Here is a 27,612-nt window from a genome sequence, read left to right on the forward strand (position 1 = left end):
ACGGAGCCACTTCCCCAGCCCACAGTATTTACACCAAAACAGTGTTACCAAAGGATACTTAAGGGAACACTATACACAAAAAGAGCTCAGGAAAGAATCACACTGGAAGAGTAAAGTATGAAAATTAGAGAATCAAACAGTATTAGCTAAATAAACCAGCAAACCTGTAAAATGAATAATATGGAAAGACACACACACACCTTTACATAATAACCTTAAGTATATTTTTGAGGCAGGATTTCTTGTAGCCCAGGATAGCCTCAAAGTACACACTATACAGCAGAACATGACCTTGAATTTCTGATCTTCCCAAGTGCTGGAATTACAGGCATTCACCAACATGTTCAATTATGTGTAGTTCTGCTTGTCAACCCCAGGACTTTGTACATGCTGGGCAGGTTTTCTACCAACTGAGCAGCATTCCCAGTCCAACATCCCTAAATATAAATGGCCTTAATTCTCCAATTAAATGACAAAGACTAGCCAAGTGGTTTAAAAAACAAAACTTTTGCTGCCTGCAAGGAATTCACTTAATGGATAAAGACACAATAGCAATGAAAGGATGGAGAGTATTTCAAGCAAACAGAAGCCACAACCAAAGAGGAGCAACTATACTCGTGTCTGACAAAGCAGTCTTTAAGCCAAAATGAATCACCATTATAAATACTTATAAATTAAATAGTGATATGCTTAGTTTTATTATGCAAAATTGGTAGACTATAAAGGGACAGATTAGTCCAAATACAATTATAGTGATGACTTCAGTGCTCAATTTTCATCAAAATATAGATTATATAGACAACTCCTCTCAAAAAATATCAACAAAGGGATGGGAGTTTCACTCAGGGGTAAATGTCCTTAGGTCAAGCCTGATGACCTAAGTTTGGTCTTTAAAATCCATATGGTACAGGAATCTATTTCCAAAAGTCATTGTATGACCCCCACATGTATGCCATGGTGTGTGTGTGTGTGTGTGTGTGTGTGTGTGTGTGTGTGTAAAAGTCAGTTTTTTGAAATCAGCAAAGAACAGAGCCTGGTGATACAGTCCCATAATCCTAGCACCCGAGGGGTGGAGGCAGGTGGTTTTGAGTTGAAAACTAGCCTGGGCTTCAGAGTGAGTCCAGGGCAGCCAGATCATCGACTTTATTTCATTCCAGGGATTGAAGAAAAAGAACAACGTGGAAAAATTAATAAATTTAGTATGCATACAAATAGAATCAAGAACAAATAGAAATCACATGATCGTATCAAGAGATAAAATCTTTTGACAAAATTCAGTGTCCCCTGAGTGCCTGGAGATAGTAACTAGACCCAGAACATGCCTTGACTAATAAAGGCTGCAAGTGGCAAATCTCTTGCAGACACACTGTGTACGATAAACTGAAGCTATTAAATCAGCAACGAGACATGGGCACACACATTCTTCATTCACACATGATGTAATTTTAAAATTCTTAGTCACAGCAGTAAATAAAAAGGAAAAAATAAAAAATTTATAGATATATGATCCCACTTAAAGGACTCTAAAGACTGCAGAAAACAGATCTGATAAACACTTTATGCAAAGTAGCAGAATTAAAAATCTACCTATGAAAGTGAGTAGCTTTTTTTGTTTTGTTTTTTGTTTGTTTTTCAAAACAGGGTTTCTCTGTATAGCCTTGGCTATGCTAGACTTGCTTTGTAAGACCAAGTTGGCCTCGAACTCACAGAGATCCGCCTTCCTTCACCTCCCGAGTGCTGGGATTAAAAGTGTGTGCCACCATGCCCGACGTGAGTAGCTTTTTATATACTAACAATGAATATGCTGTGAAAGAAACCAGGAAAATTCATTCACAATAACCTTTACTTTAAAAATTGGCTTGTGCCTGAGGAAGGGGGCACAGAAAGATAAGACCCAGAGGACCAAGCAATCAACTGTAGATTGTGCCTTCTAGAAATGACAGGAAAACTTCTCCTGTGATACCTCAATAATACGACTGCCAAAACACAACCTGAAGAAGCAATGAGACTTGCTAACAGAGAGGGGGCGATCTCACGGTGCCTCATCTATAGACAGAGAAGTAACTAAGGCAGTGTTTGACCTCAACCCATGGGTCGCGACCCCTTTGGAGGGATTGAACCACCTTTTCACAGGGGTCACATCAGACATCCTGTAAACACCAAATATTTACATACGATTTATTTTTTCAATATTTATTGTTTATTATGTATACAGTGTTCTGCCTGCAAGTTTGCCTGCAGGGCAGAAGAGGGCATCAGATCACATTATAGATGGTTGTGAGCCACCATGTGGTTGCTGGGAATTGAACTCATGACCTTTGGAGGAGCCTCTGAGTCAACTCTCCAGCCCCTTGCATACGATTTATAACAGTAGCAAAATTGCACTTATGAAGTAGCAATGAAAATAACTTTATGGTTAGCATTACCACAACATGAACTGTATTAAAGGGCCATAGTGTTAGGAAGGTTGAGAACCAGTGAAATAAATGTTGAGAGCGGTAGAAATATATTCCCCTAATGGTAATCTCCCTAAATGTAGGGTACATGGGAGGGATTGTAGGGAGGAATGGAGAGGGGAAAGTGAGGTAATTAGTAATTACATTAAGTTTACGTTACATTAATTAAACACATTAAGTTTAAAATTGTTCTAAATTTAAAATATATTTTAATTTCTTTAAGTGAAGGCTGGAGAGAAGGCTCAGCAGTTAAGAGCAATGGCTGATCTTCCAGAGGTTGTGCCTGGTCTTGTTGTATTTCTTGTGCTATGTTCAGGTGATGTCCCTAAGAAGCCTGCTCTTTTCTGGGGTGGGGGGTTGGGGGTGGTGGGGGTGTGGATCTGGGGGAGGGGGGGAGGGTTGGAGGGAACAGAGAGGAGGGGAGGGAGGGGGACTGCAGTCAGGATGTTTTGTATGAGAGAAGAATAAACAAGACTTTTATTAAAAAGTCCCCTGGGTCCTTGTCACTGTGGTACTCAGCCATAAGTCCTTAGGAGGTGACAGGAGAGGGATAGGAGTTTAAGGACAGCCTCACCTACATGAGACCCTGTCGAAAAATGAATAAGATGCTTAGCAGTAAACATAGCCAAGGAAGTAAAAGACCTCTGCAGTGCAAACTGAACAGATAAAACATTCACACATGCACACCCACACACAAACACACATATGCATACACACACATCACACATCTAACACTGCACATCACAAACAAAGCCAACGGTGTGAACATGTGCATGTATGTGTTGGGCTTTTGTAGCCCGGGCTGGTCTTGAACTTACATCAGTCCTCCTCCCTTTACCTCCTGAGTCCTGGACTTAGAGGCATAAGACACCCCAACCAGTTCAGTTATATATTTCGATTGTTACCTTTTATTTGCTCCTTATCCCCTTTTAACAGTTCAGCTACTTTGCAACAAGGCTTAGGGTCTTTTATGGCCTCAGGTCCCTAAGTGCATCTTTATAATAAAAATTATTCTAAATGTTTTTGCAGGAAACATCACCTGGAAATTACCATTCTGTAACAGTGATACATTCCATAGTAACTCACCCTCTGAGCACACAGTGTGCTCAAAGGAGAATCTTTTTTTTTTATTCTGGTTTTTAAAGATTTATTATTTATTATCATCATGCATACAGTGCTCTGTCTGCATGTACACCTGCAGGCCAGTAGAGGGCACCAGATCACATTATAGATGGTTGTGAGCCACCATGTGGTTGCTGGGAATTGAACTCAGGACATTTGGAAGAGCAGCCAGTGCCCTTAACCTCTGAGCCATCTCTCCAGCCCTCAAAGGAGAATCTTGCCCATCATAAGAGGTACCAAAATCAGTTGCTTCCTACTGATGTCGGGAGAATTTTGTTGTTTTGTTTTTTGAGACAGAGCTTCTTTGTGTAGCCCTGGCTATCCTGGACTTGCTTTGTAGACCAGGCTGGCCTTGAACTCACAGCGATCCTCCTGCCTTTCCCTCCCTGAGTGCTGAGATCAAAGCCAAGCACCACCACACCAGGTTTGGGAGCATTTAACTGAAGGTGAGACAGAATAAATCAACTGACTTCATCATCCCCAAACTACTTTCTTTTAACTCAAAACCTGCCAGGGAAAGAAAAGAGAAAATGTTAAAAATCAGTGTCACCAGCTGTAGGGGATCACACGCCTTTGATCCCAGCACTCAGGAGGCAGAGGCAGGCAGATCTCTGAGTTTGACGCCAACCTGGTCTACAGGGCAAGTTCAGGACAGTCAGGGTATACAGAGAAACCCTGTCTTGAAAAAAAAACAAATTAACAAAACAAAACAAAACAAAAAACCATTGCTAGGTGAAATTAATAGAACAAGGAAAGTTTTCTCAAACTCGTTTTCTTACCACCTGCTAAGACAAGGCTTGGACATTGTTGCAATCCACTATGCCACTACCTTCTTCAAGGATGGTCTGGGGAGGGAGGACTTGGCTCTTTGCTCTCCCTTCATCTGCCTTCTCTTAGGAATCCAGAACAACAACAGCAACAAAAACAACAACAAAAACAAAAACAAAAAAAACCAAACTGGCCCAACTGGGACCAGCCACATTCACTCTGCAGTAACCCGGTGTCTTCCCTCCATGATCAAAACCCAAATGCCCCCTGGGAGAATTAGGACCGTATCTATTCAGCTGTTCAAAACAAAACCAACAGAACATGGAGTGAGTAGTTACTGTGGAACATTCTGTGGTGGGACACAATGGTAAGACAGTTTGGTGTCACAAAACATATTTGTGTGTGTTTGTGTACATATCTGTGGGCGCATGCATGAGTGCATGTGTGCGTGCCAAGGGTTGATATTGAGTGGCTTCCTCTACTTCCCACTTTGTTCTGTGAGACTAGATCTCTCACTGACCCCAGTAAGCACCAATTGATTAAACTGGCTGGTCAAAGAGGTCCCGAAATCAGCAGCAGGTTTACATGCGCATACCATCATAAATTTTATGTGGAGTTTAGGGAGCTGAATTCAGATCCTTATGACATCAAAGCAGATACTTTAACAACTGAGCCGTCTCTCCAGCCCCAGTCTTAGTAGAAAAAAATGAATTCTAAATGAGGTGAATAAATTTCCAAGTGGTAAAAAGTGTTGGAGGAAGAAGTGTCCTAGAGAATCACAGTGTTAAATAGAAGGGTGAAAGGAGGTCTCATTGAGAAAAGAACATTAGATCAACAAGCCTTGTGCCCACCAAGGGAGAGAACTCTACAGCGGGTGATAACGGTACGCCCCTGAGATGGGAAGATGCCTAGGACAGTCAAGGAAACAGCAAAAAATGAATATGGCTGGGAAGAGTAGTAATGAAATGGCATGGCCAAGTTAAAAGTCAGAACCCTGGAGGCCTGATGTTACAGGGCCAGAGACCTTAGCAGCATGGATGCCAGGACTGCTTGAACCTTTCGGGCCTAGGAACCCAGCACGTAGGCAGTACCACCAGCCAAAGAGGAGGAAAAACCGAAGCCATCAAAGTCCATAGTTCTGGGAAAGTCCCTAAATGTATGAACTTTGCTTCTGGCTGAGTGTTCTTGCTACCTGGGGTGTGCCAACCCAGGGTGTGGTTTTGCGCTTAAAAGCTCACCTGAGAAATGCTCAGGACGGCATTCTGGTCCCTGCATGCCTGGAAGTTACCTGGTCCTTGGGCGGGTAAGGTTTACAGGTTAACTTTTAGGTCTTACCATAGCTTAGGAGGTAAAGATACTTGCCACCTCTTGGCCAAGGGAGGTGGCTCACACCTTTAATCCCAGGTCTCAGGAGGCAGAGGCAGGAGGATCTCTCAGTTTAAGGCCAGCCTGGTCTACATAAGAGTTCGATGATAGCCAGGACTGTATAGAGAGACCCTGTCTCAAAGGGGGGGGAAAGTCGTCTGTCATCTGACCTTGATATGTGTACTGTAATGTGTGTGCAGCCATAGGTACACACATATACAAATACAAGTAAATAGATTTTAAAGATATTTCTTAATTGTTAACCTCACATTTGATTTGTTTGTTTAGCTTTGCATTTGTTCCTGGTGAAGTTACCTTAAGACCCCAGCAGGTCTTGGAGACCATAACATTTACAGCAGGAGAAGATTGCACAGGGAGAAGAGGAACATCACATATAGGATTATTTCAGATGAATTAAGCCTTATCTGGAGTCTGAAACCCCAATCCTTTTATTTAAGAAAAAAAAAATTTATTTATGTATTATGTATACAGTGCTCTGCCTGCATGTGCACCTGCAGGCCAGAAGAGGGCATCAGATCATAGTCTAGATGGTTGTGAGCCACCGTGTGGTTGCTGGGAATTGAACTCAGGACCTCTGGAAGTGCAGTCAGTGCTCTCAACCTCTCAGCCATCTCTCCAGCCCCAACCCCCATCCCCCAATCCTCTTCTTACAGAACTCCTCAGCGAATGATTTTATTTTTTCAGGCCAAATTGTTATTCATGACTGAACTAGAAGGTGTCACAGAGCAGAGCATGGGGCACAGGGGTTGTAGGAAAAAGAGAATTGCCTTCCCATCTCTCCCCCCGCAGGCTGTCTGCTGAGACCTGGACACTCCCTGGCTAAAAGTTGCCTCACGGATAAAGCAGAGGGTGTATGGTAATTAAGTGAGAATCCGTAAAACACACATACAAATGGGGCTGGAGAGATGGCTCCACAGTTAGGCTCGCTGGCTGCTCCTACAGAGGCCCAGGTTCAGTCGACACTCAAACGGTGGCTTACAACTGCCTGTAACTCGAGTTCAGTGAGATCAAATGCTCTCTTCTGACCCCTGTGGGCACCAGGCGTGCATGTCCTACACATACATACATGCAGTCAAAACATTCACACACGCAAAAATAAATCTTAAAAAAAAAATGAACACAATCTCCGTGGGACTTCTCACCTGCAATATGAGGACTACTACTTCATCTACTCCTGATAGAAGAGAGAAACTGGGGTACAGAGACACAGAAACATACATCTCTAACCACCCCCCTCTAAACACTCACCATTAGGCCAACAATAAGCAATCCTGGGATGATCTGCTCTCTCTCAATGGAAGCTACAAAGAGCAACTCTCCTCCATGTCTCTACACTTCTGGTGCTGGGATCTAGAACTCTTTGGTCTGGGCTGTAAGTGGCGATGGCCCTGCACCCTGAAGCTACGGTTCTTACCAGCCTTTAGCCATCAGCAGTTGCAGCTTTCCACCCCTCTCATCTTCCCAACACGGTCCTTTTTGTGTCTACTGTGCTGACTTTCCAGCATCAGCCCTCTACAGTCCCTGCTGTGTTCTCTCGGGCTTTAGCTGTCATCTACTCTACTGTGCCTGGAGCTGTGCTGGGGAAGGGGGTGTCTGAGATGGTCCCTAGTCATTCCCCCAGTTACCATCTTCAACCTGACCCACCTGAGATAAAGAGTTAAAAACACCAACGTGGTTCACTGGGACGCAGGCTACACAAGCTGAACTCTGTGCTGGGATAGGGTCCAAGGGACTACATCATAACCTCCCACTGCCCTAGAGAAGAATGAGAAGCAAGTACTTACATAATTTCTGCAAATTATAATCTTCCCGCTCAGCCATACAGTCTGGAGCAGATATCCCAGACCCGGCCAATTCAGGTGTCACCGATGAGTGAGGTGCTCCTGACTGAGGACCTCCTCCCGCAGACATGCCAGGGAAACTGTGGGTGAAATGGCCTTCTGAGCATCATCAGAAATTGCTGTGGTGAAAGTGCAGCCTCTTGGCATTCAAGGTACCCAGAAAGGCTGCGACTGAAGCAAAGACTCCCGGAGTTCCTCAGCTTCCGTGAAGTCTTTGGTCCCTTCCCACAAATGAAAACCCAAGTCCCCCTTCCGCAGGACTTGTCTTGGGGGAGTGGGGGGGGGCATTGGTTTCTCTGCTCAGGCTTGAGGTGTGTGAATTGGGGGCGGGAGGGAGCGACACCATGATGGTTTGGAGACACTCCCCAGCGGCCCCTCTCCCTAAAGTGAAGATGACTGAAACTGGGCTTGCTGTTGCTCTGTTCTGCAACAGCAGTGGCAACAAAATCCTTCCTAGCCCTGGTGGACTTGGGAGCTGCGAGTCCACGCCACACCCTCAGACACTGCTTCTGTCCCCGCTGCCCTCTAATGGAGTGAGAAGGGACCCACAACTCTTGATAGGCAGCTTGCTTGCTCCTTCGGCTTCAGCCATTTTGTGCATTTTTAAATTTCTAGTTTAAGAATATTGTACATGAATGTAATATATTTTTTTGTTAAGTCCACCTCCCCACTCTCTTCCTCCAACTCCAATATCCCCATGCCCATTTTTCCTTCCTAATTTCTTGCACTCTTTTAAGTGCCCCAAATCCACATAGTGCTGCCTATGCGTGCTTGGATGTAGGGCCACCCATTGGAACGTGGGCAGCCTAGCTGTGGTCCTTTTCAAATATAAAACCATTAAGATGTTTTGACAAAGACTTGCCATGAAATTAACATTTTCTTCAGGAAAACCTCAATAATGATTAACCTTTAGCCAAACACTCTATAGGAGGTCTGCCTCCTCTTCCTGTGCCAACGTGTTGGGATTTCCACCCAGCCTCCCCCTTAACCTTCTTGGTGGAAAAGACCACAGCTGTCAGCTGTAATTACAATACTGATTGCATAGCATACCACTCCTGAGTCCAAAGCTCAGTTTCATACCAATGCCCAAAGCAAATCACATGGCTAAACCCTGCACCAAGGAAAGGGCGGAGAGGTGAGGGATTTTGATGCGCCTCCCACTCTGGGGCTTGGAACCTGGCTGTAGAGTTGAAACTTGTCTCTAACCCCAGTAAGAAGATAATGATTCTCGTTTAATCCTTATATTTGTGAGCTTTAAAACATTTTTCAGTTTATATGGATCTAAAAGATCCCTGGCTCGTGTGGTCAAAGAAAACAGGATTTTTGCCTCACAACTGGAACTATGATGGATTCCTCCCCCCCTCCCCCCCCTCCCCATCCCCTCCCCCTCTCCTATTCCCATCCCCCTCCCCCTTCCCCCCTCCCCCCATTCTCCTCCCCATCCCCCTCCCCCTCCCCTACCCTCCTCCCCCTCCCCTCCCTCTCTCCTATTTCCATCCCCATCCCCCTTCCCCTTCCCTATTCCCCTCCCCCCTCATCCCCCCTCCCCCTCCCCCTTACAACATTAGGAAAACCTACAGCCCAATGAGCTGTTACATATAAGCCCTTCATTTAAACTGGACTGACAACTTCAGGAGTTGTAACAAAGCCTCTCTCCTTAAGAGCACTGGTCAGTGCCTGGGAAGGAGCCAGACCTCATCCCACAAGTTTAAGTAACTAGATTCTTCATGACCAAGTCAGAACATTCCCTTCCAGAACCTTCTCACAAACAGTCCCAGACTCGTTAAGTCTGGAAATAGAGATTAAATGCCAGGCATTTTAAGCAGAAAAAGAAATGGATGAGTCAGGTGTGGTGGCCCATGTCTTTAATCCCAGCACTCGGGATGGGAGGCAGAGGCAGGCAGATCTCTGTGAGTTCGAGGCCAGCCTGGTCTACAAAGCGAGTCCAGGACAGCCAAGGCTACACAGAGAAACCCTGTATTGAAACAAAACAAAAAGAAAGAAAGAAAGAAAGAGAGAGAGAAAGAAAGAAAGGGGTGAAATGATACTCCATCTCCTGACTTGTTATTTCTCACTAACTGTGTTTACAATCATCCTCCCTCTCACATCTGTACTCAGGTCTGTGATTTCTGTGCTATCTGCTTTACAGCGAAGCTGTTTCCAGCTTACAATCAAAGGATTCCTTAAGGACATCTTTGGGATACAGCAACAAGGGAAAAAAGACAAATGTCACGCTGCCCGTCCTCTTTCATCAAAGGGACACATGACTCTGGATGTTTCAGGTCACATCATCTGGGGGCAATTCGCAGCGTTTAAAAGGGTTCTGTTTTGTTTTAAAAAAAAAAAAAAAAAAAGCCAAGCACGGGGAAATGGAAGCGTCTTGGCCAGCTTCCTTGAAGACCAGCTGTGTTTGGGGCTGTCGTTCTCACGGGTTGTAATCTATCGCCCCCTGCTGGTCACTGTGTTCGTGCTCGAGGTTGAGAGAGCTGGGCGTTCCTAGATGTAACACATATGTAAATACAAATCCCACAGTACTGCTTGCTTGCTCGATTTACGCTAGCGTTCTCAGCTTCGGACTATCAAAGCGGAACGGCCGTATGACATTATCTGGAAAATCCAGCTCTCCACGAGAAATCACTGGCATTTCCAGAGTCCTCTCTCCTCGTCCCCTGTTAGAGGGGCGCCACCCTTCCCGCCACCCTTTTAACACTTTCCAGCCTTCCGGGAACCAGTACAGCTTCTGTTAGGATGGAGTGTGTATTAGGGCCCTCCAAAGAAAGTCCAGAGAGACTCGGGGAATCTGTCTTTAAAGTGTGGACCCACAGCGAAGGGACCTGCGATCTGACTCAAAACCACGTCTCTAGGCCTCCTTCCGGCATACACCTTTAAACGCTAGCACTGTCATTTCTCCTCTTCCTTTCACTCATATATATATAGACCTTTATGACCTAGCTAAAATGAACTAAAACTTACGACTTTACTGTTCCTGGAAGCTAATAAGGCGAAGTGCGTCAAAAATCATTTGACGTTTCTTATCTACTCACCTTGACAAAATATTTTAAGCAAAAGTGAGGGAAATCCCCCGGAAGCGGATTGCGATGCTGCTTCCATGCCTAACGCTCCTCCCGCCAGATTTTTTTTTTTTCCTTTTTGAAAAAGCCAGGGCCCTAGACACGTTCTGAGTATCTTGAAATGTCGTAAGGAAAGGACATTGTGGGCCGGAAAAATGTTTGTCCGCATCTGTCACTGTTGACCTAGGGAACGTTGTCCTTGGAAAACAGGGTAAGGTGAGCAGCGGGCCAGCCACCCCCAACACCCTGAGGAGGGAGAAAAAACGCAACCTGGAGTTACTCCCCCCGCCCTCCGTCGTCCTTTTGTGTCTTGGAGCATTGCTTTCCTATTTCTTCAAAGAGCTAATCCTAGATCAAAATACAAACGAAACAGCTGGCCGGACACCACACCCCTCCAAGCCAACTCTCACCACCGGTTCGAGTCCCTGGAGAGGATGTTTTTCTTCCACCCACCCACTCCCCCATTCTCCTAAACATCACCCTCCAGAGAGTCTCAAGATGAAAAAGAGTGAAAACCACAAATAAAAACATAGGTTCTAAATACTGTCTCGGAAGAGCCAAGTGGCAAGGGCAGTTATCATCCGTCCAATTTCTTAAAAGGAGAAGAAAGGAGTGAGCGAAACGCACCAGCCCACAATCCCCATCAGGCAAAATAAATAGCAGTTACAGCCGTGGGAGAAGATGGAGCCCGGCGTGGGGCGGGGCCAGGGGGTTGGCCAGGCCCCTGCAGGGAGTGCCCAGGAAAGCCCCTAACGGAGGGCGCTGTCCTCGGTGCTGGAGAGTGGTCCTTGCCGCAAAACTCGATGTACCAGAACTGAGTGGATTTCCAGGCCCTCGGTTTTTAATATCCTGCTTAGCCCAACAGTCTTGAGCTGCAGTAGCAGATACTCGGAGGTCAACTCCGTCATGAGGCCCCTCAGCCATTTCTCCCGAGCTCTCAGGAATTCCATCTTCATAAGTGCAAGGATAAAAATATAAACCAAAGGGGTCACTAATATCCGTTCAACTGAATACGACTATTCATATGATTTTAAAGTAAGGACATGCAGGAGCCTTCATTTTCTTCCTCCCCATCATAAAAGAGAGAGGAGAGGGAGAAGGAGAGAGAGAGAGAGAGAGAGAGAGAGAGAGAGAGAGAGAGAGAGAGAGAGAAACACCTCAAAGATGGACCTGGTTTAATTTGCAATATCTACTGTTACAGAAAATTCTTTCCTTTTCAACATTTTTTTGGCTAAATAAAGCCCTAGGAGTGAGTGCTTTGAATTCTGTGGTCAAAGAAAGACATGCTTGAAAATTTCTCCATCTAGTGTGTCATAGGAGAAGGAAGGCACCTTCCTTTACAGGGAATCTTGGATGAAGGTTAATGAAAACGAGGAAGGCCGGCACCTAGGCGGAATTGTGGGTCGAGAGGATTTTTTTTCTTCCTCACCTCGGGCCAGCGTGTCATGAGTGATTAAACAGTGTCACCCGGCATCCTGACTGATGTCACTACATCTCCTAAGGAAGTGGGCGTGGAGGAAACTCCGAGTTCCCTTCCTCATGAACAATTTCAAGATATTCTGAAAAGCCAAGAGATGCGTGGTTTGAAGGGACATTTCCTTCGTGGAACGAACGAACACACACACACACACACACACACACACACACACACACACACACACACCTACTGTACCTAACCAGAAACTGTGGCGCAGGGAAACTTCTTTTACGGCTCAGCTCACCCTTCGGATGTTTTTTGGTTTTTGCGGAGGTAGGGGCTTTTTTGTAAGGCTTCTCTTTGGTAACAGGAGAAACGCTCTTATTTCAATGCCTTTGGTTGATCAGACCATATCTTTCCAGCCCTGAATCTTGGAGCTCCCTCACAGAAATGTCGCTGATTTATACGATTTTTTAAAATGTTTCCGTTGCGTGGTGATGAAAATCGATAAGATTGTCACAGGAAAGGGGCAGGCCTGGGATAAACCATCGAAGACCCAGACGTGAGCATAAATAAACCCTGCCTGATACATCACAACGTGAGAGAAATCACTATGAAAACGAGTAAAGCGATCGTGGAGTACTCTCCATCACCCAGAGAGACCCAAAGATCAAGTCTGTTTTGCTCCCACAAAGAATAAGAAACGGAGGGAGAGAAAAAGCGTAGAGGAAGCTGCGGGGAGGCTTGCAGAGGCCGGCGAATTACAGAGCCTGGCGGACATCTCCAGGTGTTGTCTAGGGCGCACCAGGAAAAACGCAGGCAGCACGGGGTCGCTGGGTGTTTGGCGCCCTCTGGTGGAAATTTTCCCGATACCGCCTTCTTAATGGTGGGGGACTTTACCCCGCTCGGTAAGGTGCTTAAATATTGCTAAGAGAGAATCTTCAAGCACCATGAAATTGAAAAGAAGTGAGGAGAGTGGGCCAAGACAAGAAGTGCCTTCCTGCCTTCCCAGAGCCACCTCCACGCTCTGCTTCCCCAGGCGTGTGGAGCGGCACTGGTGCATGTTATTAACCTTCAGACATGATCAATCACGAAGATTTCTTTCCCCTTTCTCAAGGGAGGGGCTCAGAGAAAGGGAAATCGGTCCCCTTTCCCCGCTGGTGGTACTAAGTAGCTGTGTTCGAACGAGGTAGTTTGGTGATGTCTCTAACTAAATGAAGAAACTGGAGTAAGGAAACTCCAAGGTCTGGATGGTCCCCTCATCTGTCTGCTTTCCCTTTACAGCCAAGCTGCCTCAGGAGAGCGCGCCCCTCGCATGACACCATCTGGGGGGCGGGGGAGGAACCACCTCATGGAATCGCCAATCTTGGGCAATCACAGGAAATTGATTAAGGCGAAGCAACTATTCAAGTCTTCTCCAAGATACTGAAAGGAGGGCAAAGAAGAGGAGAAAAAAAGAAAGAAAAAAGAAGAAAAGCCCAACGCAATGAGACAGAATTCTCTTTTCCCTGCTCTCACCCAACAATTGCCTATTTTAAAAAAAAAATAACAGAGCGTCCTGAGTGCCTTCTGGATTACTCATAGGACTTCCCCCCCCCCCCCTTTCTAGTCTCAAACCCGTGAGTTGGATTTATAAACGTCCTATAAAGCACCAGCGTCAGTCAAACACCTGCAAAGGAGCCCCAAGGCTCAGCGGACTAGCTGCCCCCGCTAGCTGAGGCCTCGTGATTCCCCCAGCCGAGCGGGTCCCCGCCTCCCCACTCCGCCCCCGCCTCCCCCAAACCCAGCGGCTGCCTCTCCAGATCTCTCTCTTCTCCAGGCTCTCGCGTGCCGGACCAGAGATCGTGCAAGCAAGGAAGCAACCTGGCTTGACACCCAGCACGTACGCCTGTAGCAGAGCCGAGCCGAGGCAAGCTGAGAACGCTTCATAGAGGAACCGCTGGAGGGTCCAGGTCGCGAACGCTGAACCGAGGTGGGTAAATACCGGGTCGCCCGGACTTGCCAGAGCCCCGCCTTCGTTATTCAATCCGGCCCTCTCAGCCTGCTGCTTGTCAAGCCCTACAACCCCATCCCACCCCCACCCCCAACCCAGCGTGCAACTGTCGCCCACCTTCCACAGCCGAGTGCTTCCTGTCAGTCCAGTCGCAGCTGTCTTTTCGCGCCCCCACCGCCCACCCCCGCCCCAGGCCTTCCTCACTCTTGCGATCCTTATCAGCTTCATTCCGGAGGAAACGCTGGGGCTGAAGTGACACCAGAGCCATTTTCCCTTGAGCTTCGGGGATCGGAGCTCAGGGCTCTCCAAGACGCGCCAGGGTAGCGGCGGCAGAAGGTGCGAGGAGCGATAACCTGTTACTTCCCCAGCACCCGCGTTCCACCGCCGCCAGCGGAGCTGCGAGAGAGCGCGCGCGCGGAGACAGATGCCCACTCTGAGGGACTAGCCGCAAGAGGCGGCTGGTGGGCTGCTGCGCTCTGCGGGGTCTTAGATTTACCCAGATTCATTCTCTCTCTCTCTCTCTCTCTCTCTCTCTCTCTCTCTCTCCTTCTCCCTCTCTCCTTCTTGCTCCTCTCTTCCCTATTGCCCTCTCTCCTTTCTCTCCCTTCTACCCATCTCTGTCCGCGAGCAAACACAAAATAGGAGCGTGCACACTCCTCTATCCGAGGTCTCTTGCGCCCTGGGCGCAAGCTCGCTACCCGGATAACGTTCTCCTTTCTACCCTCCACCACCTTCTCTGGCTCAGTAAGACGAACTCTGGGGACTAGGTCGAGTTGAAACAGTGAATCTGGGACGGAGTATTTGCCTTAGGTTTGAGATAGCTACAAACGAGGTGGGACAAGAAACAGACAAGTAAGGCTCCCACACGTTGCCTTTTGGCTGTCTGGAGCGCAAGGTGACTGGTTCTTAGCGGGTCAAGTCCTGGGGGAAAATTTAAAAAAAAACAAAACTCTTTTTTCCTCTCACCTTGTCTCATCAAAGTCCCTGTCCCCGGCGCTGTGAGCCGCCTTCTTTCCAAGGAATTAGCCAGACACAACAACGGGAACCAGACACCAAACCAGACGTGCCCGCCCCGCGCTCCCCCCTCCCCTTCTGCCCGTCCGCCAGGCTGCTGGGAACCCAATCGGGCTTGTCCAGGCTCGGTTGAATTTCGCCCGAAGAGTGCTCCATAGTGCTCCTAGCCCTGTCCCCACCCCACCCCTCGCGTCCTGAACACGCCTCTGGCGCCCCTTAGCTCGGAGCCTCACTGGGGCACCCCGTTGCGCCTCCAGACTCGAGAGGAGCCCGGGGCTACCGTGCCTGCGCCCTAGTCCCTGAGCTACGGAGCGCTTCCCCACCCCCTCCCACAGACCGCGCACCGGGACCTAGCCAGCCCGCTGCCCTTGGTCTCCCTTCTGTCTCCCGGACTTCAGTGCCCCGGGCCTCAGGACCCAGAAGCTTTCTCGGCACAGCTCTCTCTTCTATTTGCAGCCTGTTCCTGCGCCCAACCCGAAGAGGACCCTTGAACTGTGAAGACCCCAGGACCACCGTACTGATGGCATCTTCTACTCCTTCCTCTGCAACCTCCTCGAACGCGGGAGCGGATCCTAATACTACCAACCTGCGCCCTACAAGTAGGTCCTGCCCCAGTTTCCTATTAAATGGACTGCAGCGAGCAAAGGGGCGCTGGGACTGCGGGAGGCTGCGCTGTCGGAACGCGAAAGGAGAGCATTGAAATAATGGAGGCTGGGAAACAAACAGCCTCCTGCTTGGAGGTCATTTGGCTGCCAGCGGTGCGAGGTTACTCCCTGAGCACCGAAGAGAAGGGACTTTACGAGGGCCCCGGCGGGATAGATTCTTAGGGTCCTAGCGACGGGTAGAGGCGCGCACGGCGCTGTATTGTTGTTGTGTTTTTGTCTGACGGGAGAGACAACAGGGGTCAGAGCAGGGGCATGGTGTGAGGAAGGAACCCGAAGTCCCAGCAAGAACAGTTTTCTAGCTTTAGGTTTGAGCTAAGACTTGACCTCCTCCTCTCCGCTCCCTTCCCCCGCCCCCAGCGCTGTACTCACAGTCCATAATCAGGGAAAATTTCGACGTTAATTGCAGCTTTTAGAAAACTCTGGGTCCCTAATTGCTCCAAATTTGCGTCTAGCTATTGACGAGTGAGGGCGAAGCCAGGGGCGTGAAAGGTGCACAAAACTGCTTGAGATTCAATTAATTACATCTTAGAGACAAAAAGGGCAAGGGAGGGGCATTAGACATCAGCCAGATTGGCAAGATGGGGGGGAGGAGGGAGGCCAGGAGGCAAAAGCACCCTTATGCTTTTTCCTGGTCGAGGACCTGTCAGCAGGTGACAAGTCTTGGAGAGAACAGGGAAACTAGATAAAGGTGCCATTTACGCTTCCCCACCCAATCTGTCTCTAATTCAGAATGACTTTCTAACTCGACATAGAGGACTGGAGACAGGGGATTTGTTTGGCATTTGTCCGTGTCGGGGTGAAGTCTTTCCTCAGCCTCTTTCCCCCAAAAACATCTATCGGCTCCAGACAGATCCAGCCCCAGAGTCTCTACAGAGGAGCTGAGAGAGGCTTATTGCTGGGTTTTTATGACACTTATTGTAAGCCCGTGAAAACAATGGTTCTCGTCAACGCAAGTGGCAAGAAGATTGTAGGAAAGCTCTCCTTCAATTTTTTGGTGCAGACACTGAGGCTGGAGGCCCTAAATCCTCAGGCCACCTTGCAGCTCCCTTAGCAGCCCCTCTTCCTGCACACAGGCAGACGACAATTACACACACAACAAAAGCAGGGCTGGGGAGGGGAGAGCCGTCAGAGCTGGTGGCACGTGAGCTGGGCTTTGGCAGCGGAGGGCGGCGGAGGCAGCAGTGGGAGCTGGCAGGGCAGAGCTCGAGGCCTGCGCCCCTTTTGTCTATAAATTGGACCTAGATAGATTTCTTTTCCAGTCCTCCGGGACATCTTCCTCCAGTCTTTATTCTCCAACGCACACTGTTAGTACCTCCCCTGCAAGGTTGGGGGCCACCTTCCACACCAGGCACCCCTTCGTCCTGCCAGACCACCCCAGACCTCAAATGCCCAGCCTCAGCAAAAGCCAAGGCTCTGACCTGAATCCACATGTGGCGTGGACATAAACGGGGGGCCAGAGATCTAAGGATTTCACCCCGTCCCTGCCAGGGAAAAACAACCCCTCTCTAGGAACACCTATCCCTAACTGGAGAGGGCAGGAGAGCGGGTCCCTTGCTGTCTACTTTGCGCCCTCCCCGGCCCGCCCAGCTTGCTGTTGGTCTCTGCCTCTGCGGGACCTGCAAGATGTGCTTTTTGCTCCAGTACCCACCTCACACACCTTATTCCAGAAACAGCCTAGCAGGCAGGAGCTCTCCCACCTATTGCCTCTCAGAAAAGATGTTCTCTCAACTCCAGCCGCAACAAAGGGGCTCTTTCCGCCACACCTGTCTCCCTTCTTGCTTTTATTAACGCCTAACTCTGGCCAGCCGGGGTAGTGGGGGGCGGGGGCGGTTGTTTCTGACGGCCAACCTCAGGCCAAGTGACCTTGGGAAACTCTAACCTGTCTGAGCTGAAATGTTTTTGTCACCTGAGTCTTAGACCTACGTTCTTGCATGTTTCATGGGATCTTTTGGTGACGAGATGAAATGGTGTTTAAAGAGAAAGCACAGATATTGGGTGGAAGTCGAGCTTTATGTTTCCGGTGCTGTTATTAGGGTTTTGCCGTTGCACCGATTTCCTGTCTTGTCAGTGGAATTCCATCTGTGACATACTGTCTCACGACGTCAGGCTGTTTCCTCTCCCCTCTGGGGCTCTGTTGAGCCTAGGGTTTAATGGTTGTCACTGCTTATCGCAGCCAACACGCGCGCACCGCTGGAGGAGGGGGCGGGTTGGGTGGGGGATGGGAGGCGTCTTGCCTGGAGGGCTAGGGAGTGGATTTCTCCTTGGGCCCATCCCAGGCGTCTATATGAAGGCTTCTTGGGACTCCTAGTAGGCTGCCTCTTTTCTTTGCTGGGAGTTAACGCGGAAGAATGGTAAACCAGATCATCTTGAAAATGGCCTGGTTTAAAAAAAATGGCAAAGTCCTGCAGCCCGCGGTTTACACTTGGAGGAAAGGTGCCCTCTTAGGCCTTCTTCAGACTCTAGGAATCAGAAGGAAGGGTTAATAAGGGACAGGTTGCGAAGGGGGTGAGAGTGGGTTGAGGACAAGACCGCTGGCGCACCATTGTTTTCTCTCCTCCCCAGTATGACTGGAGCAGCCATGCGAGGCCGATCATCTAGTCAAATACTATTTTTCACCCAATTAATTCCTGAACTCTTCCGCGACCCCATTTCATGCCAGTTTATTTTAAGCTGCCACTCGGCTGGAGACCCGCCAAGAAATTATGAGACATTTGGGTCCCAGATGCCTCTATGTTCCCTATCTGGCCGGCTGCGTTGTTGTCGCCTTTGAAGTCCGAGGACCCGGACCTGCAGCTGGGCCTGGCGGCTGGGTGCTGGGCCACGCAAGGCCATTTGTGCCTGGGGTTAGCCTTTGCCCTGGTGGAGATCGCCTTGGGGATGGGGGTCCATGGCTGTGAGCCTCACTTCTCCAAAAGAGCATACAGTACTTGAAAGTAAACAGCAGGCAGGAAGCGTGAGAGGTGGGAGCTCTGTCTGAACCAAAGACCTAGGTAGCTCCTTGCTCCTTCCAGAACACATGTGGCTCCACAGCCATCGCGAAAACCTTTGCCCTCTATTCAGTAGCGGTCTGAAACCCTCGCTAATTTCCGCCTTGTCTCTCTGCTCCTAGCATATGATACCTGGTGTGGCGTGGCCCATGGATGCACCAGAAAACTGGGTCTGAAGATCTGTGGTGAGTGAAGAGGCCCCCAGGGGCTGGGTTTCCTCAGGGCGGAGCGATAAATGTGCTAGTGGGTTTGTAGGTGTGTCCTGCATCCCGGGGGCGACCCCGACCCTTCGGTCTGGTATTCTAAACTGTTTTTACAATCCCGGAGCCCAATGGAGGAGGTTCCTGGGAGGCCCTGGCCTCTCTCACTTGGCAGGAGGGGAAACTGCAGAGTTAAAAAGGAGATTCATTTTGCCCAGCATGGCCTCGGAAGTTGGGATACAGCACCCCCAAGCGGCAGCGAGGCTGTCCTCACCGGCGCCTAGCTGCTTGGACTAGCGCGTTCTGCCTTCGAATTAGTAAAATCTGACACACACACACACACACAAAAATTGTGAACTGATTTGTTTTTCCCGGTGAGCTGGGCAAAAACGCAATATCTACCAAGGCTGTGACTGACCCTTCGCGGTCGCCCACTCCACCCCCCACCCCCCACCCCCCACCCCCGATTGAAAGTGGCTTCCTCAGCTTGAGGGGTTTGCACCCAATTGTCATCATGCTTCAAATTTCGTTCTTGTGGGCCCAAGAAGGAAAATGGGTTGCCTGCTGCCCTGGATGGGCGGTCTGTCTAGGGGAGGTGCGGGCAGCGCGGGCCAGACGGTTTGCCCTGTAGGTCTTAGACCCGGGCAGAAAGAAAGGAAAGGGGGCGGGGGCTGGGCGGGGGAGCAGCAGCCGGGAGAGATCCTTGCCGGGAGTTGTCTGGCACGATTTGATAGCAGGGAAGGAAAACAGATCTGAGCAAGAGAGGAAAAGGAACGAGAGGGTCTAAAATGAAATTGCCCAAGGGATTTTTTTTTTTTAAAGAAGAAAAAAAGAAGAGAGAGAGAGAGAGGAGATTTGTTCGAAGGGACACAGCTGAGTGGCTCCGGCTGAACAATGAGGAGTTGCTTTCCTGACTACATTTCACTGTCTAAAATTCTCTAGCCTTATCGGGCCAGAAAATACGGGTGTCCCCGGGCAGGGGCTGGAGAGGCGGGGGCGGGGGGGGGAAGATTAACGAGGGGCTTATTAAAGAGCCATCCGTCAGCTGCTGCGCACGAGATAGCAGCCAAGCGGGCGCAGGGCACAGAGCCCGCCCCAGCCTGGGAAGCGCAGGGAGCCCCGAGGGGAATGGGTGCCGTTGAGGCCTGATTTTCCCATCCTCAACACCCCCTCCCCCTGGTCCCCCCTGTGCCTGTTTAGAATCGGTAGGGAGAATGGTTATTTAGGGCCTTGGGAAATCGGCGACCTTCTATGTTTGGCCGCGCAGCGTCCTCCTTAACATCTCCAGGGCTACGGATCCAGGCAATCTAGCCCTTGCGATGGCGAAGATCTAGCGCGTTTTGTTCAGTTGCGAGACTTAGCCGTACGACCCTGCGCCCGCAGTCAAAACTGGTGGTCAACACCGGAAGCGGTCTCTGTGCTGGGGTGGGTGACAGCTCTGAGCTTTGTTCTATTAATAGCCCCTTCCCTCTCCCACCCGGCCATTTCTGGCTTAATGGTCCGTTTCCTGCCTGGTCCCTTTTGGCGCCGTGGCTCTGGCCTTCTGCTGCCATCTTTGTCGTGCTACTGGTAGCTAGCAGAATGGAAGGAACCCTGGGGTCTGCCTGGGCTAAGCGATGCTGCGGATAGAGACAGGGTCCAGGTGAAGGCCACTTTTCTTAGGGGTTCCTGGCCTGTGGGAGTGAGGGTGTGAAGGGACAGTCTCCATCCTGCTCCCTGCTGCTTTTGCGACTGGTCCTCAGAAGACAGGGTCCAAGTGCTTTTGTTGGAGACAGACCTGATGTCCTGAAAGGGAAAGGGGCCAGGGATAAAGTCAGGGCTTGGTTGAGACTAGAGTTGGGGGGAGGGGGGGTCTAAGTTGTCCTTATATTTTCTGATTCCTCTGACAGCCCGTGCCATGGGACATTGGGCACGGGGTGGGGGTGGGGGCTGTCAACCTTAAAGAGATTCCTCCCTGTTTACACACACACACACACACACACACACACACACACACACACACACACACACACGAAGAAAGTTGCAACCTGAGTGACAGGAAGAGAGCAGAGGACAGTAATGTTGGAAAATTACCCTTTACTAAAATGCTGAGCCTTGGGGGGGGGGGTCGCGATAAGGGGCTTCCCACCAAGCTTAATGTAAAGGAAGGCAAAACAGCTTAGGATTCATTTCCCAGGCTCTGGGCCAACTCTGGCTTCCCATTTCAAGCTACTGGGCGCAGAGTGCACTAGTCAACCAGTGTTGACCCTGAAAATCCACAGCGTCCCCTCCAGCCAGCCCCCTTCCCAAATGCCCTTTCATCCCAGACCCCTTTGCACATGGAAGTTTTCACGTCCTTGACCTAACACCAACAAGGTTGGCTTGACAGCCTAGGATGCAGTGGTCTCTCTCTGCCTTCGAATCCATCCCCTAGATGATCCCCTTAAGCATCCGTGCATCTTGCTAAGATTTAGCTCTCACCCATCCCCTACGGGGCTTCTTCTTACCTCAGGAAATGAAACTGCAAGGATGGCTATGGGTGTCACTCCGTCATATTCTCAGCTTTAGAGGCAGAATCTCCTGGGAGGGTAATCAGGGTGGAAGAAACCCAGGCGTCTAGCAGGAGCTGGAGAGTGGCTACTGTAGGCCGGGTGGCATGACCCAGAGAGAGTAAGTGGCAAGCATGTGTAAGTTCTGCCCTCTGCCAGGTCTCCAGCGTGTCCTTGGTCCTTCCAATCATTTCTCTCGGTAGAGGCCCAGAACTTGCTGCCCAGACAGTCCCTCCACACGTGTATTTACGTTCTTAATCAATTGCCTATTTTAAGATAGAGATACCTCAGGCACTCCATGTCTCTGATTTCTTGTTAAAGAAAAATATGTAGGCGATTTGTTAATAGGCTATGTGCCTATAAAAAAATTTTTTTTTAAAAAGCCCCTTCCTCAACGTGCCTTTTTGTGTTGGGCTTCAGCGTCCCCTGGGCCCAGTGCCCATGTGTCTTTAAGCCATACTTAGCTTGGAGCTTCGCTTGCAAATTGTGTGGAGCCTGGTGCTGTCTGGTTCCATGTGGCTCACTTGGGTCCAGCCTTTGAGATAGAGAATGAGAATGAACGCCCAGCAGCCCAGAGGGGAAGTCCTCTTGGGATGCTGCTCAGCTTAGCTTTATTTGAGGTGGGTGGCTGGCCATCTATGACTTGAACCAACACCACTTCAAAAGCGCTCTCTCTCTCTCTCTCTCTCTCTCTCTCTCTCTCTCTCTCTCTCTCTCTCTCTCTCAGGACAGGTACTCACAGGCCAACACTAACTGCTGGTGGCTGGGGTATAGAGCAAGAGAGAAAATAGGGTGTTTCTGGGAAGGTAACCCTAGCCGGGACCCCTTGCTAGTTAGACCCGTGTTAAAACATTTGCCTCAGTATTATTCTCCACATAATTTCACCCTCTGTCTCGTATCACACTCCACCTTGTCATCCTCAGAGAAGCAAATAGCTCCTTTCAGGGCCTTTCTGAACCAAGAGGAGCTTGAATTGTTTTTAAAAGATCTCAATATTTTAAAAAGAACACCTGTGTATATGTGTAATAATATAAATGCATATGTAAAATGATTTTTAAAAAAAGAAAAAACCCAACACTTCCTAAATAAAGAGAAAGAAACTACATTGTATATTAAGCATTCATAGCAGCAATGCCTAGAACTGAAAAAAAAAAAAACAGGTTAACATCATTACACCTGTGTTTGAAACACAATTTACAGTGCAGTACGAATGTGCTGCGTGAAAAATAAAGCCAGGGCTTAGGGGAAATCCTGATTCTCGCATCGCAGAAAAAGTGATCCAAAATGAGACGCAGATTGTGTCTCCTTGTCTACTAGGGACACCTCTGTGTGAGCCTGTGTGAAAACCTCATGGGAGAGGACATCTAAAGGCCAGTCTGAGGCCCTCCTTCCTGCCTCTGGCTTCCAAAGTGGGTGCAAGGTGGGACGATGGGGGATTTCTCAGGAGTGAGCCGGAAGCCCGGGCAGATGATAGAGGCTCCAGGAGAGGGCTCAGATAGGCAGGACCACCCTTCACTGGGCCACATGGATGTGGTTTCTCCAGCCAGATGTACTCTCTGACCATTGTTCCGGACAAAGGGAAATGGTGCCAGGGGCCAGGACCCTACATCCCACTAGCAAATGAGTGCCACCTCCTGGCTCTGGACCTAAGATCACTGTGATGTCTCAAGGATCTTGGTTTCTACAAAGACAGCTTTGGTGTCACCAAGAACTGTTGTGTTTTTCTCTCTGGACTATGCTGCCTTTGGGCCTAGGATTTGAAGCTCTGTTGGGGGAGGCAATGCTGAGAAAAGAGCAGGGTACAGGAACAGAGGAAGGGGAATTGTCAGGTGCTCCAGCCTGTTGGGTTCAACCATACTTCCTGGAATACTGCGGGGCGGGGGCAGTGGGGGGGGGGGAGGATATTTGCACTGCACGGCATGGCTGAGATTTTTCTCCTCCCTCTTGGGGGAAGTGATGGAGTGCTGTGAATCCCAACTTGAGTTCATTTCAGTATGCTTCTTGGCGAGCTTTCCATCATGGCTATAACAGAGGTGGCCAGCTGCCAGACGGCCTTCTAGATGATAGGAGATTGGCCTCACTTCATCTGTCTCATTCTAAGTAAATAACAAACAGCTCTTACACAACTGCGCCATAAGTACTTAGGGCTGGGTCCCTGTGAAGGCTGTGAGATGGGTGAGGCTTTCTTGTCTTTTTCTCTAACGCTTTTAGGGATGGCTCAGGAAAAGCTGCGCTGCATATCTGAGTCAGGGAAAAAAAAATACATTACACCGGTGATATTTACCAGGTGCCAGAAAAGGACACCTTGCTTAAACTCTGGGACCTTATCCTTCCTCCCTGTGCTCCCTTCCTTCACCTTCCTCCCTCTGCTGCCCTCACCCTCCTCCTCCTTCTGCCCCATCCAGCTCCCTCTGTTGTCCTCACCCTCTTCTCTCTGCTGTCCTCTCCCTTAACCCCCCCCCCCAAATTGGCTTTCACCCTCCTCCCTCTTCTGCCCTCACCCCTCGGCTTCTACAGCCCACAAACGCAGTGTTGGCAGCACCCTCTCTGGGTCCCTTCCTTCCAAACCCCATCCTGGGGCGGGTTACTGGAGTGGAAGCTGTCCAGTCAACTTAATTCTGAGTTTGCTGTCATGTTCAGAGAGGAGAGGGTGGGATGGGGTGTGGGGGGGGTGGGCCTCACTTGCTGCTCTTCTCTCTTGCATGACTGGGCAGGTGCCACTGATGGCACTTGACACAGCCCCTCCCCGCCTGAAGGCAAGCAGTGCAGAGTCACTGTATGCGAAACACCAACATGCAGCCGGTTCTCTTCTCAGCAAAAGCGAGAGCCCCTGCTCAGAGGGTCAGCTCAGCAGGGTACGGGCAGCGGGCCTTTGGTGGTCTCTCTGACCTAGCTTCTTGCCCTCTAGGCTTTTTGCAGAGGACCAACAGCCTGGAAGAGAAGAGTCGCCTTGTGAGCGCCTTCAGAGAGAGGCAATCCTCAAAGAACCTACTTTCCTGTGAAAACAGCGATTCTGGTGGTGCCCGCTTCCGGCGCACAGAGACAGATTTCTCCAACCTGTTTGCTCAAGGTGGTCCCTCCCTTGGCCCCACCCAGCCCCACCCGTTGGTCTCCCCCCACAAAAAAAGTTTACTTCTTTCTCCAAGAAATGCCATTATTCTCTGCAAACCCTCGTGAAACTGCTTTTCTGAAGCTAGCTGAGGCATGTCTGCAAATCACTCAGTTCTAAAGATGCTCCCAGAGACAAACCAGGGAGGCACAGACTCTCAGAAGCTAGAGGAACCTCACAATCAGAAAAATCGAATGTGCTTCTCTTATTAGCGCTTAAGTGACCTCCAAGATTACCACCCACAGACCCCAAACCCCCCCCCCCAACAGACTTTGTGGGAAGCTGTACATCTGGGCCTCGTGACTAAAGATGGGAGACTCCTTTTCCCTTTGAAATCTTTCGCTAGGACCTGCTGGCCTTGCAATGCAGGCCTTGGGAAGTGCTTTACCAGTCTCTCTTTAGTGGCTCACACGTCCTCTCCCTTTCCCTTAGCTCTCACAGAAGCACAGAAGCCACAGTTTCATTAAACCTCATGAAGACGGCCAGGCCATGGATGGCCACATAGCTTACTCTTGTACTGCCCCCAAAATCTTCACTCAGGGGCCCCAACAGCTCTCTTCTCCTTCCTACTCACCCTTTTTTCTAAATTTTCTCTACAGAGCCTAGAGCCCAAGCCATATCCATATACCTAAGAAGTCTAGGCCCCAATGGATGATGGCAACAGAAAGACAGTAGTCCTGTCTGTCACCTTCTAGAGCCCATACCCACAGCAGCCCCACCCTCTGCCACACGCAGATCAAGCAAATCATTAACACCACACCAGATGCACAGGGACACCTGGTCCCCAGGAGGCTAACAGTGCTTTACATCGTGTTCCTCCCAGGTGTCTATTCAGCAAATGGACAGCTGCCAGGGTCAGCTGCTCAAGGTTTCTCTAAGCACTCTGCCCCTCCCCTGACTATCAGGAAGTGTGTGAAGCCCTAGGGATGCATGGACTGTCTGTGGGCATTGGGTGCATCCTTCTGGGGCCTGACTGTCCACATCTCACTGAAGATCCGTATCCTGGGAAGCAACCGAGCCCTTTGCAGGCCAACCCAGAAAACCCCTGAGCCCCTCTGGAGGCTGACCCACGTTACCGAGGTACCAGGCAGGTTGGTAATCACTCTCTGGCTTCCCCTCTCTGCTTAGATCTGCTGCCAGCCAAGAATGGGGAGGAGCAAACAGTGCAGTTCCTGCTGGAGGTGGTGGACATCCTCCTCAACTACGTCCGCAAGACGTTTGACCGCTCCACCAAGGTGTTGGACTTCCACCACCCACACCAGTTGCTGGAAGGCATGGAGGGTTTTAATTTGGAGCTGTCTGACCACCCTGAGTCTCTGGAGCAGATCCTGGTTGACTGCAGAGACACCCTGAAGTACGGGGTTCGTACAGGTAAGAGACGGGTTGACTAGTCATCTCACCTAGCTGGCTGGGAGCATAGCCAACTCCTATTGAAGAGGCCCCGTCCCACTGAGGGTAGACACCAGGGGCTCAGTGACCACGAGGTCACCCTTGGCCACTGTGGCTGGAGCAGGCCTGGCAAAATCCCATCGTTTCTCTTAAAACTAAAAAGAGCTACAAAAGGGTACAGATACATAGTGACAGGTCCTGTGATTGCTTGGTTTGGTTTTAGGCTGTTTATAACCTAAACAGAGCAGAATGACTGGCTCCCGTTTTGTCTTTTCTTGGGCCCACTTCATTCTGTTTCATTCTGGAGAATTCTACCTGCCTCGCCTATCTTGCACTGGGGAACTGGCCTATTTCCCTCTCTCCTGGAGTCATTTTCCTGAGGCTTGTTACTACAAGCCACCACAATGGGGCTTTATTCTTCCACAGTTTGGGAAGCTGAGCCCTCAGAATCAAGGTGTCGGCATCCCATGGGGTGGGTTGAGGGGCTTGGGGTTTGTGGGTGGTAATCTTGGGGGATGGATGCTAATAAGAGAAACAATTGATTTTTGTGACTGTGAGGTTCCTCTAGCTTCTGAGAGTCTGTGAGTCCCTGTTTGTCTCTGGGAGTGTCTTTAGAGCTAAGTGATCTGCAGGCATTGCCTTAGCTACCTTCCAAAACAGCAGGGACCTGGGCAGAAGAGACGGAGGCAGTCTGTGCCACACAAGCATCTAATCAGCACAGCAGCCTCGAGAGGCAGACACCTGCACTTACAGAGTACATAATCCTCCACACCATGTGGGTCTTTCTGCTGCCCTTCTCAGTGCTGGCACTGGTTAAAGCTGCCGTGTCAGAAGTCGGCTCCTAGTTGCTGGTCTCTAATTTGGAGTATATATTCAGAGGATAGACTGAACCTCTGACCCGCATCAGAAACATCTTGAAGGGTATTAGTGCATTAACAGCCAAACTAACGGATTGGGTTTTAATAACGAAAGCACGGTGTGCCAAGTACAGTCTAAGAAGGGACATGGTGGCATTTGAAATTTCTCTATGAATCAACAAAGGGCCCAACACATACAGATTTTTCATGAGCTGACGCAGAGACGAGGTAGCCTTCAATCAAAGCAGCCACTTGGCAGATTGCTGGGCTGGTTCTTTTTTTAACTTCTCATTATGGAAATTTTGAACTCATACCAAAGTAGAATTGTATAATGAACACCGTGCACCCAACACCCAGCTGTAACTCTCACTGGCTCCCCTTGACGTCACTTCCCACTGACGTCACTTCCCCCTGACCCCTTTTCTGGATCGAATGGAAGTCCCAACTAGAATATGATTGATTACGCCAGCACATATCCACACCTTCATGAATTTCTTTTTAAAAATCATGTCAGTGTTTTAGCTGAAAAAAATTGTTTCTTAATGCTATGAAATATTCAATTGCCTCATGGATATATATATATATATATATATATATATATGCCTTTTCTATGTGTTGTTTCAATTCACTTGAGTCAGGAGCCAGTTAAGTCCCCAATACACTGCAGTTGGCTCTACACATCTTATTCAATAGATTTCTTCCTTAATCTCTTTCTTCCTTACAGTTTACTTGTTGGAAAAACTTACTTTAAAAATGACTTTCTCTCTTTACTTGGCATTAAACATTACTCAGTGTCTTGTCTGTCAAAA

General features: G+C 49.3%; 1 protein-coding gene across 3 annotated transcripts in view; it reads left to right on the plus strand.

Annotated features, from left to right (window-relative positions):
* The first annotated feature begins 13,821 nt into the window (after nt 1-13,821).
* GAD1 (glutamate decarboxylase 1) overlaps nt 13,822-27,612 on the plus strand; it is a 39,085-nt gene continuing 25,294 nt past the window's right edge. Inside the window, exons 1-5 of one of the 3 annotated variants that reach the window (XM_084798623.1) lie at nt 13,822-14,033; nt 15,525-15,667; nt 18,843-18,905; nt 24,357-24,518; nt 25,686-25,928. In XM_084798623.1, the coding sequence (XP_084654749.1) occupies nt 15,589-15,667; nt 18,843-18,905; nt 24,357-24,518; nt 25,686-25,928 (547 nt within the window). In that variant the 5' untranslated portion in view covers nt 13,822-14,033; nt 15,525-15,588. Of the gene's footprint in view, nt 14,034-14,292; nt 14,391-15,524; nt 15,668-18,066; nt 18,167-18,842; nt 18,906-24,356; nt 24,519-25,685; nt 25,929-27,612 lie in introns of those variants that run through there. The other 2 variants (XM_084798624.1, XM_084798622.1) reach the window with 2 other exon arrangements.

Source organism: Acomys minous (genome assembly GCF_964271855.1).
Source record: "Acomys minous genome assembly, chromosome: 10".
Taxonomy (NCBI): domain Eukaryota; kingdom Metazoa; phylum Chordata; class Mammalia; order Rodentia; family Muridae; genus Acomys; species Acomys minous.